We start from the raw sequence: 19,288 nt of genomic DNA on the forward strand, positions 1-19,288 counted from the left end.
TAAGTTTATGGATGAGCGATGGCTGAGCGGCACTGGCAAGGTGCAGTAGATTGTATAAAATACAGTATATACATGTGATATGAGTAATGTAAGATACAGTTGAAGTCGGAAGTTTACATACACTTTAGCCAAATACATTTAAACTCAGTTTTTCACAATTCCTGACATTTAATCCTAGTAAAAATTCCTTGTCTTAGGTCAGTTGGGATCACCACTTTATTTTAAGAATGTGAAATGTCAGAATAATAGTAGAGAGAATTATTTATTTCAGCCTTTGTTTCTTTCATCACATTTCTAGTGGGTCAGAAATTTACATACACTCAATTAGTATTTGGTAGCATTGCCTTATATTGTTTAACTTGGGTCAAACATTTTGGCTAGCCTTCCACAAGCTTCCCACAATAAATTGGCTGAATTTTGGCCCATTTCTCCTGACAGAGCTGGTGTAACTGAGTCAGGTTTGTAGGCCTTCTTACTCGCACACGCTTTTTCAGTTCTGCCCACACATTTTCTATAGGATTGAGGTCAAGGCTTTGTGATGGCCACTCCAATACCTTGACTTTGTTGTCCTTAAACCATTTTGCCACAACTTTGGAAGTATGCTTGGGGTCATTGTCCATTTGGAAAACCCATTTGCGACCAAGCTTTAACTTCCTGACTGATGTCTTGAGATGTTGCTTCAATATATCCACATACGTTTCCAACCTCATGATGCCATCTATTTTGTGAATTGCACCAGTCCTTCCTGCAGCAATGCACCCTCACAACATGATGCTGCCACCCCCGTGCTTCACGGTTGGGATGGTGTTCTTCAGCTTGCAATCCTCTCCCTTTTCCTCCAAACGTAACGATGGTCATGATAGCCAAACAGTTATTTTTTTGTTTCATCAGACCAGAGGACATTTCTCCAAAAAGTAAGATCTTTGTCCCCATGTGCAGTTGCAAACCATAGTATGTTTTTTACGGCGGTTTTGGAGCAGTGGCTTCTTCCTTGCTAAGCGGCCTTTCAGGTTATGTCGATATAGGACTTGTTTTATTGTGGATATAGATACTTTTGTACCTGTTTCCTCCAGCATCTTCACAAGGTCCTTTGCTGTTGTTCTGGGATTGATTTGGACTTTTCGAACAAAAGTACATTATTTTCTAGGAGACAGAGCGGTATGACAGCTGCATGGTCTCATGGTGTTTATACTTGCGTACTATTGTTTGTACAGATGAATGTGGTACCTTCAGGCATTTGGAAATTGCTCCCAAGGATGAACCAGACTTGTGGAGGTCTACAATTTTTTTCTGAGGTCTTGGCTGATATCTTTTGATTTTGCCATGATGACAAGCAAAGAGGCACTGAGTTTGAAGGTAGGCCTTGAAATATATCCATAGGTACACCAATTGACTCAAACTATGTCAATTAGCCTATCAGAAGCTTCTAAAGCCATGACATAATTTTCTGGAATTTTCCAAGCTGTTTAAGGCACAGTCAACTTAGTGTATGTAAACTTCTGACCCACTGGAATTGTGATACAATGAATTATAAGTGAAATAATCTGTAAACAATTGTTGGAAAAATGACATGTGTCATGCACAAAGTAGATGTCCTAACTGACTTGCCAAAACTATAGTTTCTTAACAAGAAATTTGTGGAGTGGTTGAAAAATGTGTTTTAATGACTACAACCTAAGTGTATATAAACTTCCGACATCAACTGTGTGTAAACATTATTAAAGTGGCATTTTTTAAAGTGGCATAGTTTAAAGTGACTAGTGAACCATTTATTAAAGTGGCCAGTGATTGGGTCTCAATGTAGGCAGCAGCCTCTCTTGAGTTCGTGATTGCTGTTTAGCAGTCTGAGAGTTTCTCGGTCCCAGCTTTGATGCATCTGTTCTGACCTTACCTTCTGGATGGTAGCGGTGTGAACGGGCAGTGGCTCGGGTCGTTGTTGTCCTTGATTATCTGTTTGGCCTTCCTGTGACATCGGATGCTGTAGTTGTCATGGAGGGCAGGTAGTTTGCCCCCAGTGATGCGCTGTGCAGACCTCACTACCCTCTGGAGAGCCTTGCGGTTGAGGGCGGTGCAGTTTCCGTACCAGGCTGTGATACAGCCCGAAAGGATGCTCTAGATTGTGCATCTGTAAAAGTTTGTCAGGGTTTTGGGTAACAAGACACATTTCTTCAGCCTCCTGAGGTTGAAGTGGTGCTGTTGTCTGGGTGGGTGAACCATTTCAGTTTTTCTGTGATGTGTACGCCGAGGAACTTAACTTTCCACCTTCTCCACTGCTGTCCCTTCTATGTGGATAGGGGGTGCTCCCTCTGCTGTTTCCTGAAGTCCACGACTTCAGGAAAGTGATGTTAGGGGTGACTAGAGACTTGATGATAGAGATGATAGGGGTGATTAGAGACTAGATGATAGAGATGATAGGGGTGATTAGAGACTAGATTATAGAGATGATAGGGGTGTGTCATGGAGCGCATGTCCGTGATTTATAGACAATGAAACAAATGATTGGTTGGAGAAAGACTCGTTATTGTATCTCTTCAAGGTATAGCCAAGAATCCTGAAACAAAATAGAATATGTTGGATAGAGTACCGCATTCCGTTTGCCAACAATACTTTGACGTAAGTCAAGTGTTTGTTATGCACGCCAGTTACTAAAGCAATATAACTTGTGAACCATGTTTCTACAGTGTATAAAGCTTCCAATTTAAAATGTACATGCTCTAGCAATGTGAAATACATTAGAGGAATAACGATCTAATTGTTGGTAGAGACTAATCATATAATGTAACCTACCTGATGTGTTTGTTTCCTTGTTTTTTATTTTTTTGACCCCTTTTTCTCCCCAATTTTGTGGTATCCAATTGTTGTAGTAGCTACTATCTTGTCTCATCGCTACAACTCCCGTACGGGCTCGGGAGAGACGAAGGTTGAAAGTAATGCGTCCTCCGATACACAACCCAACCAGCCGCACTGCTTCTTAACACAGTGCCATCCAACCCGGAAGCCAGCCGCACCAACGTGTCGGAGGCTACACCGTGCACCTGGCAACCTTGGCTAGCGCGCACTGCGCCCGGCCCGCCACGGGAGTCGCTGGTGCGCGATGAGACAAGGACATCCCTACCGACCAAGCCCTCCCGGACGACGCTAGGCCAATTGTGCATCGGCCCACGGACCTCCCGGTCGCGGCCGGTTACGACAGAGCCTGGGCGCACCCAGGGACTCTGATGGCACAGCTGGCGCTGCAGTACAGCGCCCTTAACCACTGCGCCACCCGGGAGGGTGTTTCCCCGCAAATTAGTCTACGAGTCATCAAGGAACATTTATTGTTTGGTGGGAATAAACAAAGTGATGAATTATCCCGGGGGTGAATTACTTCATGAATGTGTATTGTGAGACTTAAAGAAGAAGTTATTGTTGTGTGTGTTTATGTAAAAATTACACATTTATGGTAGAAATGTGTTTTGGGGCTATCGTGATGGAACATTCCTAGCGGAAAGGAGTTCCTGTAAAAAGTTCTTAGGTCCTCAGTTGACCTTTGCCTGGTGGACGGCAGGCTGGGCAGGCAACATGTTGGCTAGAGTAGAGTTATACCTGAGTTTGGTTATAAGCAAAGAGTTGTTGCCCGAATAGTTAAAACTGAGAATATCTTTGATTTATTCAAGTCTTTGTCAACGTCCTTTTTGTTACCTTCTGTACAAAGTTTATTGGTCAATTCGTCCTGCACCTATTGTCAATAAAAGTTCTAAGAGAAGTGAGCACCAGAACATCCTGTCTGTCTCCTCACTGTCTGATCCGCCGCCTCGGTTTCTGCTTCACAGGGTGACTACATTATAGAGATGATAAGGGTAACTATAGATTATATTATAGAGATGATAAGGGTGTCTAGAGACTATATTATAGAGATGATAAGGGTGTCTAGAGACTAGATTATAGAGATGATAAGGGTAACTATAGATTATATTATAGAGATGATGGGGTGACCAGAGACTAGATTATAGAGATGGTAGGGGTGACTAGAGACTAGATTATAGAGATGGTAGGGGTGACCAGAGACTAGATTATAGAGATGGTAGGGGTGACTAGAGACTAGATTATAGAGATGATAAGGGTGACTAGAGACTATATTATAGAGATGATAAGGGTGTCTAGAGACTAGATTATAGAGATGATAAGGGTGTCTAGAGACTATATCTAGAGGCCGAGAGGCCAGATTATGGAGATGATACGGAATTATGGGTTGGTTTAAATGCGTTTGAAGCCATTCAGTTGTGCAACTGACTATGTATCCCAGTTTACTTTCCCTTTCCCTTATCCTTTCTGCACCTGGGTTCACCTGAGTTTTGATCTTGGATCAATTTGACCTTTTAGATCATAATGAATATGATTATCTGGACAGGGGGGACCTGGTTCTAGATCTGCAGCCCAGTGGCCGTATGTATCAAACACACCAATCTAGGATCAGGTTTTGTCATTTATGTGCATGTCATTTAAATCAGTGTGATCTAAAAGGCAAAACTAATCGTAGATCAGTACTCCTACTCTGAGATGTTTTTTTGCAAATGGGCCCTGATCTGACCAGTGACACTTTACAACTGCAATTAGATTATTATGGCTGGTGATGCAGCAAGCTTCCTAATGAGGTCATCCTTCATCGGCTCGGTTGAAGCCAGATGTCTGTGAAAGCTCTGCTGGGTTTTATGTAACCGTTGATTAGCTGTTGGGGTAGGACAGGTTGCTGGGTTAGCGTACTCCCAGAGAGGGAACATCGTGATCTCTGGCATTAATCAACAGGAGATTCAACTCACACTTTAAGGATTACAGCAGAAAAGAGTTCCCCTTAAGTCTGGTATAATAAAAACGTATGTGATGCCCATGACTTAAATCTTAAGTGTTTTTAGCTTTGGTGGTGAATTTGTTGAATGACAAGGAGCTGGCTCTCAGCACTGGTGGAAAAAGTACTCAATTGTCATACTTGAGTACAAGTTAAGATATCTTAATGGAAAATGACTCAAGTAAAAGTGAAAGTCACCCAGTAAAATACTACTTGAGTAAAAGTCTAAAAGTATTTGGTATCAAAAGTAAATGTAATTGCTAAAATGTACTTAAGTATCGAAAGCACAAGTCTAAATCATTTTAACTAAAAAAAAAATTCAGATAGCCTGGGGCACGCGACAACACTCAGAAATAATTGACAAATTAAGAATTATTGTTTAGTGAGTCCGCCAGATCAGAGGCAGTAGGGATGACCAGGGATGTTCTCTTGATAAGTGTGTTAATTGGACCATTTTCCTGTCAAAATGTAACGAATACTTTTGGGTGTCAGGAGTAAAGTACATTACTTTCTTTAGGAATGTAGTGAAGTAAATGTAAAAGTTGCCATGAATTGAAATAGTAACGTAAAGTACAAATACCCAAAAAGTACTTTTACTTAAGTACTTTACACCACTGGCTCTCAGTGTTATGGAATGGCAAGGAGCTGGCTCTTCGTGTTATGGAATGGCTAGGAGTTGTCTCTCAGTGTTATGGAATGGCAAGGAGCTGGCTCTCAGTGTTATGAAATGGCAAGGAGCTGGCTCTTAGTGTTATGGAATGGCTAGGAGTTGGCTCTCAGTGTTATGGAATGGCAAGGAACTGGCTCTTAGTGTTATGGAATAGCTAGGAGTTGGCTCTCAGTGTTATGGAATGGCAAGGAGCTGGCTCTCAGTGTTATGGAATGGCAAGGAGCTGGCTCTTAGTGTTATGGAATGGCTAGGAGTTGGCTCTCAGTGTTATGGAATGGCAAGGAGCTGGCTCTTAGTGTTATGGAATGGCTAGGAGTTGGCTCTCAGTGTTATGAAATGGCAAGGAGCTGGCTCTCAGTGTTATGGAATGGCTAGGAGTTGGCTCTCAGTGTTATGGAATGGCAAGGAGCTGGCTCTCAGTGTTATGGAATGACAAGGAGCTGGCTCTCAGTGTTATGGAATGGCTAGGAGCTGGCTCTCTGTGTTATGGAATGGCTAGGAGCTGGCTCTCAGTGTTATGGAATGGCTAGGAGCTGGCTCTCAGTGTTATGGAATGCAGTGATGCTCAATTGAGTAGTGAGGGGAAACAAAATAACACTTAAAAGGGCAATCTGCAGTGCAAACAACAGCAAAGCCGCCACCCCACCACTGTTTTGGTAAACCATACATTTGATATGATACTACAATATGAAAGCATATATGTTATTGAAGTGACAACATATGGGCCTCCAGAGTGGTGCAGCGGTCTACCATACAGTACCAGTGAAAAGTTTGGACACACCTACAAATACTATTTTCTACATTGTAGAATAATAGTGAAGACATCAAAACAATGAAATAACACATGGAATCCTGTACTAACCTGAAAAAGTGTTATTTTTGAGATTCTTCAATGTAACCACCCTTTGCCTTGATGACAGCTTTGTACAGACTTGGCATTCTCTCAACCAGCTTCATGAGATAGTCACCTGGAATGCATTTAAATGAATATGTGTGCCTTGTTAAAAGTTCATTTGTGGAATTTCTTTCCTTTCCACTCTAATGTACTTGTCCTCTTGCTAATTTGTGCACCGGGGCTTCCCTCTCCTCTTTCTATTCTGGTTAGAGCCAGTTTGCTCTGTTCTGTGAAGGGATTAATACACAGCGTTGTACAAGATCTTCAGGTTCTTGGCAATTTCTCACATGGAATAGCCTTCATTTCCCAGAACAAGAATAGACTGACGAGCTTCGGAATAAAGTTATTTGTTTCTGGCCATTTTGAGCCTGTAATCGAACCCACAAATGCTGATGCTCCAAATACTCAACTAGTCTATAGGCCAGTTTTATTGCTTATTTAATCAGGACAACAGTTTTCAGCTGTCCTAACATATTGATCTAATGATCAATTTGCCTTTTAAAATTATAATTTTGGATTAGCTAACACAATATGCTATTGGAACACAGGAGTGATGGTTGCTGATAATGGGCCTCTGTACACCTATATTCCATCAAAAATCAGCCGTTTCCAGCTACAATAGTCATTACAACAGTAACAATGTCTACACTGTATTTCTGATCAATTTGATGTTATTTTAATGAACAATTGTTTTGCTTTTCTTTCAAAAATAAGGACATTTCTAAGTGACCCCAAACTTTTGAACGGTATTGTATTTCTAAATAAATAAATAAAAGGTGTCTGACAGCAAAATGAGATAACACTAAAAGCCTATAACTATTGACTCGACAGTTGATATTACAGTCCAGTCAGCAGAGCTATAGCAGCGGCTTCATGTCTTGCCCCTATCACACTGATGGATTCAGCAGCTGCCAAGTTACCATTACTCATAGCTCAAATTACACTGCTAACAATTACCATTACTCATAGCTCAAATTACACTGCTAACAATTACCATTACTCATAGCTCAAATTACACTGCTAACAATTACCATTACTCATAGCTCAAATTACACTGCTAACAATTACCATTACCCATAGCTCAAATTACACTGCTAACAATTACCATTACTCATAGCTCAAATTACACTGCTAACAATTACCATTACTCATAGCTCAAATTACACTGCTAACAATTACCATTACTCATAGCTCAAATTATACTGCTAACAATTACCATTACTCATAGCTCAAATTATACTGCTAAAAATTACCATTACTCATAGCTAAAATTACACTGCTAACAATTACCATTACTCATAGCTCAAATTACACTGCTAACAATTACCATTACATTTTTTTTGCAGGAAAAGTGTCAAAGTATTGTGATGAATCTGGTAACTGGGTCCAAAGTCCCTCCATTAATAGGACCTGGTCCAAATGTCTGACGCTCTCCAAGAACAAATTAAAGGTAATTGGAGATTGATTCGTTCTCTGTTGATTAATGGTCAAAAAAGTACAGGTCTGTCTGGGACTGGGAATAAGTCCCATATGGCACCCTATGCCCTATGACCTGCACTACTTTGGACCAGAACCCTATGGGCCCTGGTCAAAGTAGTGCACTATTTAATGAATAGGTGACATTTGGAATGCAGTCTGGGTGTGCAGGCAGGACTGTTCTTGTGTTGTCTGTTGTGTTTCCCTGTTATTATTCCTTTGATAGTTTAACGCCATAATTAGAGCCAGGAGTTTTTCCTTGTCTAGTCTCTAGATCCGGAACAACTCTGGGCCCACCTACCTATTCTGTATCTTGTCTGTATTGTTTTTTTGCTTGTTTTTCTTCTATTACTTATTTATCTACGTTTTTATAGTCACTGATACTGTTCGCTGTTGACAAATAGAAATTCTCACGCTGTATTCTAGTCACTGCCACAGCCTTATTCTAAAATGGATTAAATAATTATGTTTTCTCATCAATCTTCACACAATAACCCATAATGGCAAAGTGAAAACAGGTTTTTAGAATTTTTTGCAAATGTATAAAAAAATTATAAAACTGTCTTTGTTTATATAGTCACTGATCCTCACTCTGTATTCTACCCATCTTTGTTTATATAGTCACTGATACTGTTCCCTGTTGACAAATAGAAATCCTCAAGCTGTATTCTGTGTGTTTCTTTATGGTGTCTGTCCCGTTACATGTTGTTCTTCCCCAGAATGTGACTCTCCATGGTCTGCTAGAGCCAGGGTCTGTGGAGCCCACTGTGGAGACTCCATTAAGCCAGAATGTGATTCCCCATGGTCTGCTAGAGCCAGGGTCTGTGGAGCCCACTGTGGAGACTCCAGTCAGCCCCAGGGTCAGTCAGGAGGAGGAGGAGAGGAAGAAGATCATCAACGGTCAATACAAATGCTTTGAGAAGATGAACAGAGACCAGCCGTATAACAAATCAGGTAGTGATAATGTGCACTACTTTAATACTCAGTGTGTGGGATTATTCCAGATTATAAACTGGGTGGATTGAGCCCTGAATGCTGATTGGCTGAAAGTCATGGTATATCAGGCCGTATACCACGGATATGACGAAACATTTATTTTTACTGCTCTAATTATGTTGTTAACCAGTTTATAATAGCAATCAGGCTCCTTGGGGGTTTGTGATAGAGTGCATTTGGAAAATATTCAGACCACTTGACCTTTTCCACATTTTGTTACGAAACAGCCTTTTTCTAAAATGGATTCAATATTTTTTTCCCCATCAATTTACACACAACAACCCATAATGGCAAAGTGAAAACAGTTTTTTCAGGTGCACCCTGCTTTCATTGATCATTCTTGAGATGTTTCTACAACTTGATTGGAGTCCACCTGTGGTAAATGTAAATGATTGGACATGATTTGAAAAGGCAAACATCTGTCTATATAAGGTCTCACAGTTGACAGTGCATGTCAGAGCAAACACAAAGCCATGAGGTCAAAGGAATTGTCTGTAGAGCTCAAAGACAGGATTGTGTTGAGGCACAGATCAGGGGAAGGGTACCAAAATATTTCTGCAGAATTAAAGTTCCCCAAGAACACAGTGGCATCCAGCATTATTAAATAAAAAAGGTTTGGAACCACCAAGACTCTTCCTAGAGCTGGCCGCCCGGCCAAACTGAGCAATCGGGGGAGAAAGGCCTTGGTCAGGGAGGTGACAAAGAACCCAATGGTCACTCTGACAGAACTCCAGAGTTCTTTTGTGGAGATAAGAACAGCCCTTAGTCGTGGTATATTGGCCATATACCACACATCCTCTGGCCTTATTGCTTAAATATAATTTGAATATAATAAAATACTTTCAGTCATTTCAGGGTTACAGCACACAATCAGAAGAACCCATATAGACAGGTACGATCACAAGTCACAGAGACAAACAATGACACTGTTCAGAATTCGGATATAAACATACTATACCAGTAGACAGACGACAGTGTGGCCAAATGGTTCATGTACAGTTGTTTTCACCCAGCAACATAGTGTATTTACAATGAGTCTTCATTAATGTGTTGTGTCTGGTTGTGTGTTGCTGGCGGCGCAGGGCTGTACTGTAACCGGACCTGGGATGGCTGGCTGTGCTGGGATGATACACCTGCTGGGACAGTCACCTGGCAGAACTGCCCAAACTATTTCCGTGACTTCGACTCCACAGGTAAGGCCTGGCTATAAGAGGCGTTTGTTAAACTGCAAGCAAGAATCAATAAAGTCAAATTACTGGTATGTCTGATTCTCCCATGCTGACTTGTTAACTCTTTGTGATAAACGCATCGCTGTGGAACTTGGCTTGAATTTGAAGTATTCATAGCGTTTAATTAATCATTCATGGTGTCAAGTGGTTGCAAAGCTTTACGGCCATGTACAGTTTAAGTGTTTCTGTTTAAGTGGCTAAGTGTTAAACATATTCAAAGTGTGTATTATTAATCCTACTTCATTGTTTCATCAGAAAAAGCTACAAAGACCTGTAGCGAATCAGGACAGTGGTTCCGCCACCCAGATTCCAATAGGACGTGGTCCAACTACACGCTGTGTAACTTCCACACTACTGGCAAGCTGAAGGTAAGGTTTGTCACTGAGTGATCCATCAATCACATACATGTGCTATTTATAGCATACACTTGATCCTATTTTACAAATCACAATAAGGGGACATTTTCAAAAGGCGATAATACAGTTATATTCAATTCAGAGGAGACCAAGGGGGGAACAATTGGTCAAATTGAGCTAGATATGGGAAATATGGTGCAGTAAAATGTACCTACGCTTACACACAATTACATTTTACAATCATGATATGTAGGAAGTCATAGAGGAACAGGTTTATATTTCTGAGCAATGCATAGTGAAACATCTGACCCTATCAATACATAGTGAAACATCTGATCCTATCAATACATAGTACAACATCTGACTCTATCAATACATAGTACAACGTCTGACTCTAACAATGCATAGTAAAACGTCTGATCCTATCAATGCATAGTAAAACATCTGATCCTATCAATACATAGTAAAACGTCTGATCCTATCAATACATAGTAAAACGTCTGATCCTATCAATGCATAGTAAAACGTCTGATCCTATCAATGCATAGTAAAACGTCTGATCCTATCAATACATAGTAAAACGTCTGATCCTATCAATGCATAGTAAAACATCTGATCCTATCAATACATAGTAAAACATCTGACTCTATCAATGCATAGTGAAACATCTGACTTTATCAATACATAGTGAAACATCTGACTTTATCAATACATAGTACAACGTCTGACTCTATCAATGCATAGTGAAACATCTGACTTTATCAATACATAGTGAAACATCTGACTTTATCAATACATAGTGAAACATCTGACTCTATCAATACATAGTGAAACATCTGACTTTATCAATACATAGTACAACGTCTGACTCTATCAATGCATAGTGAAACATCTGACTTTATCAATACATAGTACAACGTCTGATCCTATCAATACATAGTGAAACATCTGACTTTATCAATACATAGTGAAACATCTGACTTTATCAATACATAGTGAAACATCTGACTTTATCAATACAAAGTACAACGTCTGACTCTATCAATGCATAGTGAAACATCTGACTTTATCAATACATAGTGAAACATCTGACTTTATCAATACATAGTGAAACATCTGACTCTATCAATACATAGTGAAACATCTGACTTTATCAATACATAGTACAACGTCTGACTCTATCAATGCATAGTGAAACATCTGACTTTATCAATACAAAGTACAACGTCTGACTCTATCAATGCATAGTGAAACATCTGACTTTATCAATACATAGTGAAACATCTGACTTTATCAATACATAGTGAAACATCTGACTTTATCAATACATAGTACAACGTCTGACTCTATCAATGCATAGTGAAACATCTGACTTTATCAATACATAGTGAAACATCTGACTTTATCAATACATAGTGAAACATCTGACTCTATCAATACATAGTGAAACATCTGACTTTATCAATACATAGTACAACGTCTGACTCTATCAATGCATAGTGAAACATCTGACTTTATCAATACATAGTACAACGTCTGATCCTATCAATACATAGTGAAACATCTGACTTTATCAATACATAGTGAAACATCTGACTTTATCAATACATAGTGAAACATCTGACTTTATCAATACAAAGTACAACGTCTGACTCTATCAATGCATAGTGAAACATCTGACTTTATCAATACATAGTGAAACATCTGACTTTATCAATACATAGTGAAACATCTGACTTTATCAATACATAGTGAAACATCTGACTTTATCAATACATAGTGAAACATCTGACTTTATCAATACATAGTACAACGTCTGACTTTATCAATACATAGTACAACGTCTGACTCTATCAATACATAGTGAAACATCTGACTTTATCAATACATAGTGAAACATCTGACTTTATCAATACATAGTACAACGTCTGACTTTATCAATACATAGTACAACGTCTGACTCTATCAATACATAGTACAACGTCTGACTCTATCAATACATAGTACAACATCTGTTCCTATCAATGCATAGTAAAACATCTGATCCTATTCATGTGACACAGACAGATAAATATGTGTTCCTCTTTATTGGAACAGACCAATAAAGAACACTGATTGTTGCATCTAGCACCGGTTTCTTAAAAGGGCCTTTGTGAAGACACAAAGAATGCTATGACTATTCGTTATTCAAGCGTGGCTCAGACACACCTTGATTAGAGGATTAATTAAAACCCTCTGTGCTGCAGACCTTAAAGCCATGTCCTAGTCTCCCCTCTTTCATATTTTGTTTACATCAAGGTAGCAAATGGAAGTCAGGGTTAACGGTTCATGAATGTCCTTGATGCACTACTGTATAGTCTTATTTGTTTGAATATAGGGTGTATCTGTATTTTCCAGATGGCCTATATCCTGTACTACATGGCGATTGTGGGTCATGCCTTATCCATAGCCTCCCTCCTGATCTCTCTGGCTATATTATTCTACTTCAGGTAAATATAGATGCTGCTGTTGCTTTCTTTATGAAACAAACTACTGGTTTGATCAGGGAGAGTAATCTGTCTTGGGTTGATTTCTTTATGAAACAAACTACTGGTTTGATCGGGGAGAGTAATCTGTCTTGGGTTGATTTCTTTATGAAACAAACTACTGGTTTGATCAGGGAGAGTAATCTGTCTTGGGTTGATTTCTTTATGAAACAAACTACTGGTTTGATCGGGGAGAGTAATCTGTCTTGGGTTGATTTCTTTATGAAACCAACTACTGGTTTGATCAGGGAGAGTAATCTGTCTTGGGTTGCTTTCTTTATGAAACAAACTACTGGTTTGATCAGGGAGAGTAATCTGTCTTGGGTTGATTTCTTTATGAAACAAACTACTGGTTTGATCAGGGAGAGTAATCTGTCTTGGGTTGCTTTCTTTATGAAACAAACTACTGGTTTGATAGGGGAGAGTAATCTGTCTTGGGTTGATTTCTTTATGAAACCAACTACTGGTTTGATCGGGGAGAGTAATCTGTCTTGGGTTGATTTCTTTATGAAACAAACTACTGGTTTGATCAGGGAGAGTAATTTGTCTTGGGTTGATTTCTTTATGAAACAAACTACTGGTTTGATCAGGGAGAGTAGTCTGTCTTGGGACTCTTAACACTTTTTTTCCCACTTGAACAAGTGATGAAGATGATAATGGTGACGACGACGATGATGAAGATGAAGAAGATGATGACGCACCTAATCCTGAGGAAAATTAGGATGATGATAGTGGTGATAAATATGATGAAAACGATGGCGGTGATGACTGTGGTTGCTACAGTTCAGACGGCATTATATATTTTTCCTTGAATGTGTGTTTCCTCTGAGATAACTGAACTGTACAGATGGCTGTTTCCTCTGAGATAACTGAACTGTACAGATGGCTGTGTGTTTCCTCTGAGATAACTGAACTGTACAGATGGCTGTTTCCTCTGAGATAACTGAACTGTACAGATGGCTGTTTCCTCTGAGATAACTGAACTGTACAGATGGCTGTTTCCTCTGAGATAACTGAACTGTACAGATGGCTGTGTGTTTCCACTGAGATAACTGAATTGTACAGATGGCTGTGTGTTTCCTCTGAGATAACTGAATTGTACAGATGGCTGTGTGTTTCCTCTGAGATAACTGAACTGTACAGACGGCTGTGTGTTTCCTCTGAGATAACTGAATTGTACAGATGGCTGTGTGTTTCCTCTGAGATAACTGAATTGTACAGATGGCTGTGTGTTTCCACTGAGATAACTGAACTGTACAGATGGCTGTTTCCTCTGAGATAACTGAACTGTACAGATGGCTGTTTCCTCTGAGATAACTGAATTGTACAGATGGCTGTGTGTTTCCTCTGAGATAACTGAACTGTACAGATGGCTGTTTCCTCTGAGATAACTGAATTGTACAGATGGCTGTGTGTTTCCTCTGAGATAACTGAATTGTACAGATGGCTGTTTCCTCTGAGATAACTGAACTGTACAGATGGCTGTGTGTTTCCTCTGAGATAACTGAATTGTACAGATGGCTGTGTGTTTCCTCTGAGATAACTGAATTGTACAGATGGCTGTGTGTTTCCTCTGAGATAACTGAACTGTACAGATGGCTGTGTGTTTCCTCTGAGATAACTGAATTGTACAGATGGCTGTGTGTTTCCTCTGAGATAACTGAACTGTACAGATGGCTGTGTGTTTCCTCTGAGATAACTAAATTGTACAGATGGCTGTGTGTTTCCTCTGAGATAACCGAATTGTACAGATGGCTGTGTGTTCCCTCTGAGATAACTGAATTGTACAGATGGCTGTGTGTTTCCTCTGAGATAACCGAATTGTACAGATGGCTGTGTGTTCCCTCTGAGATAACTGAACTGTACAGATGGCTGTTTCCTCTGAGATAACTGAATTGTACAGATGGCTGTTTCCTCTGAGATAACTGAATTGTACAGATGGCTGTGTGTTTCCTCTGAGATAACTGAACTGTACAGATGGCTGTTTCCTCTGAGATAACCGAATTGTACAGATGGCTGTGTGTTTCCTCTGAGATAACCGAATTGTACAGATGGCTGTGTGTTCCCTCTGAGATAACTGAATTGTACAGATGGCTGTGTGTTTCCTCTGAGATAACCGAATTGTACAGATGGCTGTTTCCTCTGAGATAACTGAATTGTACAGATGGCTGTTTCCTCTGAGATAACTGAATTGTACAGATGGCTGTGTGTTCCCTCTGAGATAACTGAATTGTACAGATGGCTGTGTGTTCCCTCTGAGATAACTGAATTGTACAGATGGCTGTGTGTTTCCTCTGAGATAACCGAATTGTACAGATGGCTGTGTGTTTCCTCTGAGATAACCGAATTGTACAGATGGCTGTTTCCTCTGAGATAACTGAATTGTACAGATGGCTGTGTGTTCCCTCTGAGATAACTGAATTGTACAGATTGCTGTGTGTTCCCTCTGAGATAACTGAATTGTACAGATGGCTGTGTGTTTCCTCTGAGATAACTGAATTGTACAGATGGCTGTGTGTTTCCTCTGAGATAACTGAATTGTACAGATGGCTGTGTGTTTCCTCTGAGATAACTGAATTGTACAGATGGCTGTGTGTTTCCTCTGAGATAACTGAATTGTACAGATGGCTGTGTGTTTCCTCTGAGATAACTGAATTGTACAGATGGCTGTGTGTTTCCTCTGAGATAACGGAATTGTACAGATGGCTGTGTGTTCCCTCTGAGATAACGGAATTGTACAGATGGCTGTGTGTTTCCACTGAGATAACTGAATTGTACAGATGGCTGTGTGTTTCCACTGAGATAACTGAATTGTACAGATGGCTGTGTGTTCCCTCTGAGATAACACTGGCAGTGCAGACCTGTGAAAATGTCATCTTCACATTAAGCCTAAATGCGTTTTCCACACATTTAGGGAAATCTATTCAACAGATTGTGTTTGTCATTTCCACACAACACTCTGGTTTCCAATTTGTCATTTTCTGTGACTGAGTTGGGTAGCATTTGAAGGGAAGACATTTTGATTGGATAATATCGTTTTTTCCGCTCTTCGGGATTTCCTAATATATTGTAAATGGATAGATCACATATTCTTCAATAGTGATGGAAAATGTTACAACGATTACATTTCACAGTGACTATTTTAAAATGATTCAATTATTTACATTTTATAATGAGTTTTCTGCCTTAGAATATTTGACATTATGATTATCATACACCATTTCAAGTTAAGATTTTTAGAAGCTGAACGTCCGCAAATAAGCTTGGTTTGTTACTGTAGCTGCATTGGATTATGGACCTTGACCTCCACGCTACCCTAGTGAAACTCATATTTAGGAGCAGTAACAGTGTCTCTGAGTGTTTTACTCATTCTGATACTCATGTCCTTTTAATTTCATGCTGGCTTATTTCTGTGTTACTCCTTTAAAAGCAGATTCATTTCCTGTACATTTAAGAGTTCATGACCAAAGAAACATGAATTCAGGACAGTTTAAAGAATGAGTTGGCTGTGCTCTTATTTAAGTGTAGGGCAACCTTAATGGTAATCCCTCCTGATTTATCTTACTAAATATAGGTTGAGAGTACACACTTCAGGACGAACTGCATATTAAGGAAAACTCCTGGTGAATTTTAATGGAGTAGAGGTCAGTAAAGGTGGTTAAATCAAACCTAAGGAGAGAGTTATGATGACTGAGAAGGTCTGAAATCCCCTCAGAGCAATAGAAATGTGCAAGCAATTGACTCTACCATGATAACGTCAAATGCTGATTAGTCATAAAAAAAAATCAGTTCTTCAAAAACAGATTGTAAAGAAAAGCTTGAGAAGTCAAGAGTACGTCAATACTCAGAAAAAGCTGTATGACAATCAAATGATCCAAAGCAGATTGTGAAGGAACGTTCCATATGTATGAATATGTCCCTATAGCCCAATCTTTCACCGTAGCAATGATCCTGCAGTATGACCATCACATGTATTTGACATGCTTTTTTAATTCAGGCCATTATCCTTAAAGACACCTCATGGGGGATATAACTGCAGGAACCAAAACAACATTTCTGCATTACATTGGCTACTATTGACTTGGAAAAGTTGGCTCAGTCAGTGGTGGAAAAAGTGCTTACTTGTCATACTTGAGTAAAAGTAAAAGCTATACATAAAATTCCTGATATTAAGCCAACCAGCCGGCACAATGTTCTTAAAAACATATCAAATACAGACAGCTAGGGGCACACTCCAACACTCAGATATCATTTACAAACACAGTATTTGTGTTTAGTGGGTTGGTCAGATCAGAGGCAGTAGTGGTGTCAACACGTTATATTGGTAGGTGTCTGAATTGGACCATGTTGCTGTCCTGCCTGAGCATTCCAAATGTAATGGGTACTATTGCAAATGAATTCCACATCATGTATGGTTGCCAACACTATGTTTAACATGTCCTTGACACATTGCATTTCTAAAACTCAACCTCAGAAAAAAGGTTTGAAATAATTACAGTGGTCTGGAAATGTTCTAGGATCATTTTGTAGGTTAACAATTCATAATCCACTTTCACTCTAGAATGGAAAGTACAACCTAACATCTCATAACCAAATTACAAACAAAATACTGTACATATTTGAGTTATAATTAAAATCATATTTGAAATGGTATCTGTATTCTTTAGTAAGAAGATTTTAGCAAAATATTTGTCAAAGGAAGAAGACAAAATATATTTAATGTCTCAGTTGAATGTCTTTGAATTGGTTTAAATTACATTCTGCTTCCTTTAATTCAATTGAAATTCTGCTTCCTGTGTGGTATGGCCAATTCAAATTTCAATTCATGGGTTGAATTGAACTAGGCTAAATTTAGAAGTTCCGAATTGACACCAACCCTGTAAGACAGAGTGCAGGTGCACATTGTAATAGCAAAAAGTAAAACGCTCAAACTACTCTGTATCTGTGTCTTGACAAGAAGAGAATAGAATACATCCTTTCTTGGCATTGTAAAGCTCTAACGGAAGACCAACACGACCAGCTAATTATTATCTCCATGAAGTTTTATAGGTAGTAAGCAAAGCATTGATTTTAAGGGAGCATCACTTTTATAAGCATGGCAATGTATTTAAAGGCTGATCTCTTGCAACGTTAAAGTCGTAATGTTGTATTAGACTTTCCAGATGTGCAGTTTACAGTGGTATTTGATGCGGTACAGCTGCACTGTCCTCTTATTTATGGCCTCCACTTCAGCACTGCCAGGGCTCGCCAATAAAAATACTCTGACTAGCCGTGGAAAAATACAGTTGGGTTAGCTTTAAAAATACTGCATCACTTGGTTATCTGAGCCTGTCCTACATGAAGCAGTTGTCAAAAATGGTTGTGTGTTTTGTCCAGAATTATTCGATCCCTAGATAAAGATTAATAAAAAAGCCTGTATAAAATAAATCATACAAATACTGAGCTATTCAATGCTCATTTTTTAAAATAAAGAATAATATTTGATACTAATCATGATTTTTCTCAGAGAAAGTTCTTTTTTAACAAGTAATAAAAAACAAAGATATGGATCAAATTGATTGGATCCCCTGTTTTCAATACTCACACACCCTTCCCCTGTGAGGATAATGGCACAGAGACTTTTTCTCAAATGTTTAATGAGTTGGAGAACACATGGCGAGGGATATTAGACCATTCCTCCATACAGAATCTTTCCAGATCCTTGATATCCTTAGTTTGTGCTTATGGACGGCCCTCTTCAATTCAAACCACAGGTTTTCAATGGGGTTCAAGATGTTGATTTTGTGGTCAATTAACCATTTGTTTGTGGTATTTGATGTGTGCCTGGGGTTATTGTCTTTCTGAAACAGTCACTTGCGGACAAGTTTTAGTCTCCTGGCAGAGAAAACAATTTTTTTGCGAACATGACCTGGTAGTTGACAGAGTTCATGATGTCGTTGCGTTGACCACAACAAGAGCCCCAGGTCCAGTGGAAGAAAAATAGCCGCGTAGCATCTAAGATGCACCACCATATTGTACAGTAGGGCTGAGGTATTTTCTGTATATGCATTGTTCTTGTGAAGGAAAAACTGCCATTGGTGTGCATGGTCAAAGACCTCTAGTTTCATGTCATCTGACAATCATGAACTTTACAGAGTACCAGGACATTTTAGCCTAAAAACCTGGTTTCCTCATGCCAGGAAGTTAAATGGCAGGAAGTTAAATGTTGTTGCTTGTTTAGGTGTGGCCAGAGAACATCCATACACACCAATATAACACCTTGGAGTAAAGAAAGTGATTCTGTCCTATTTTCTACTCATCCTAGTTTGAAGACATT

General features: G+C 39.4%; 1 protein-coding gene across 1 annotated transcript in view; it reads left to right on the forward strand.

The window, feature by feature from the left end:
* The window catches only part of LOC110496640 (calcitonin receptor), an 81,190-nt gene that overhangs the window by 37,230 nt on the left and 24,672 nt on the right, over window positions 1-19,288 (forward strand). Inside the window, exons 5-9 of the mRNA XM_036953418.1 lie at window positions 7,737-7,840; window positions 8,586-8,820; window positions 9,945-10,055; window positions 10,347-10,459; window positions 12,845-12,936. Coding sequence (XP_036809313.1) covers window positions 7,737-7,840; window positions 8,586-8,820; window positions 9,945-10,055; window positions 10,347-10,459; window positions 12,845-12,936 — 655 coding nt within the window. The remainder of the gene's footprint in view (window positions 1-7,736; window positions 7,841-8,585; window positions 8,821-9,944; window positions 10,056-10,346; window positions 10,460-12,844; window positions 12,937-19,288) is intronic.

This window comes from Oncorhynchus mykiss, chromosome 18 (assembly GCF_013265735.2).
Source record: "Oncorhynchus mykiss isolate Arlee chromosome 18, USDA_OmykA_1.1, whole genome shotgun sequence".
In the NCBI taxonomy this organism is placed as follows: domain Eukaryota; kingdom Metazoa; phylum Chordata; class Actinopteri; order Salmoniformes; family Salmonidae; genus Oncorhynchus; species Oncorhynchus mykiss.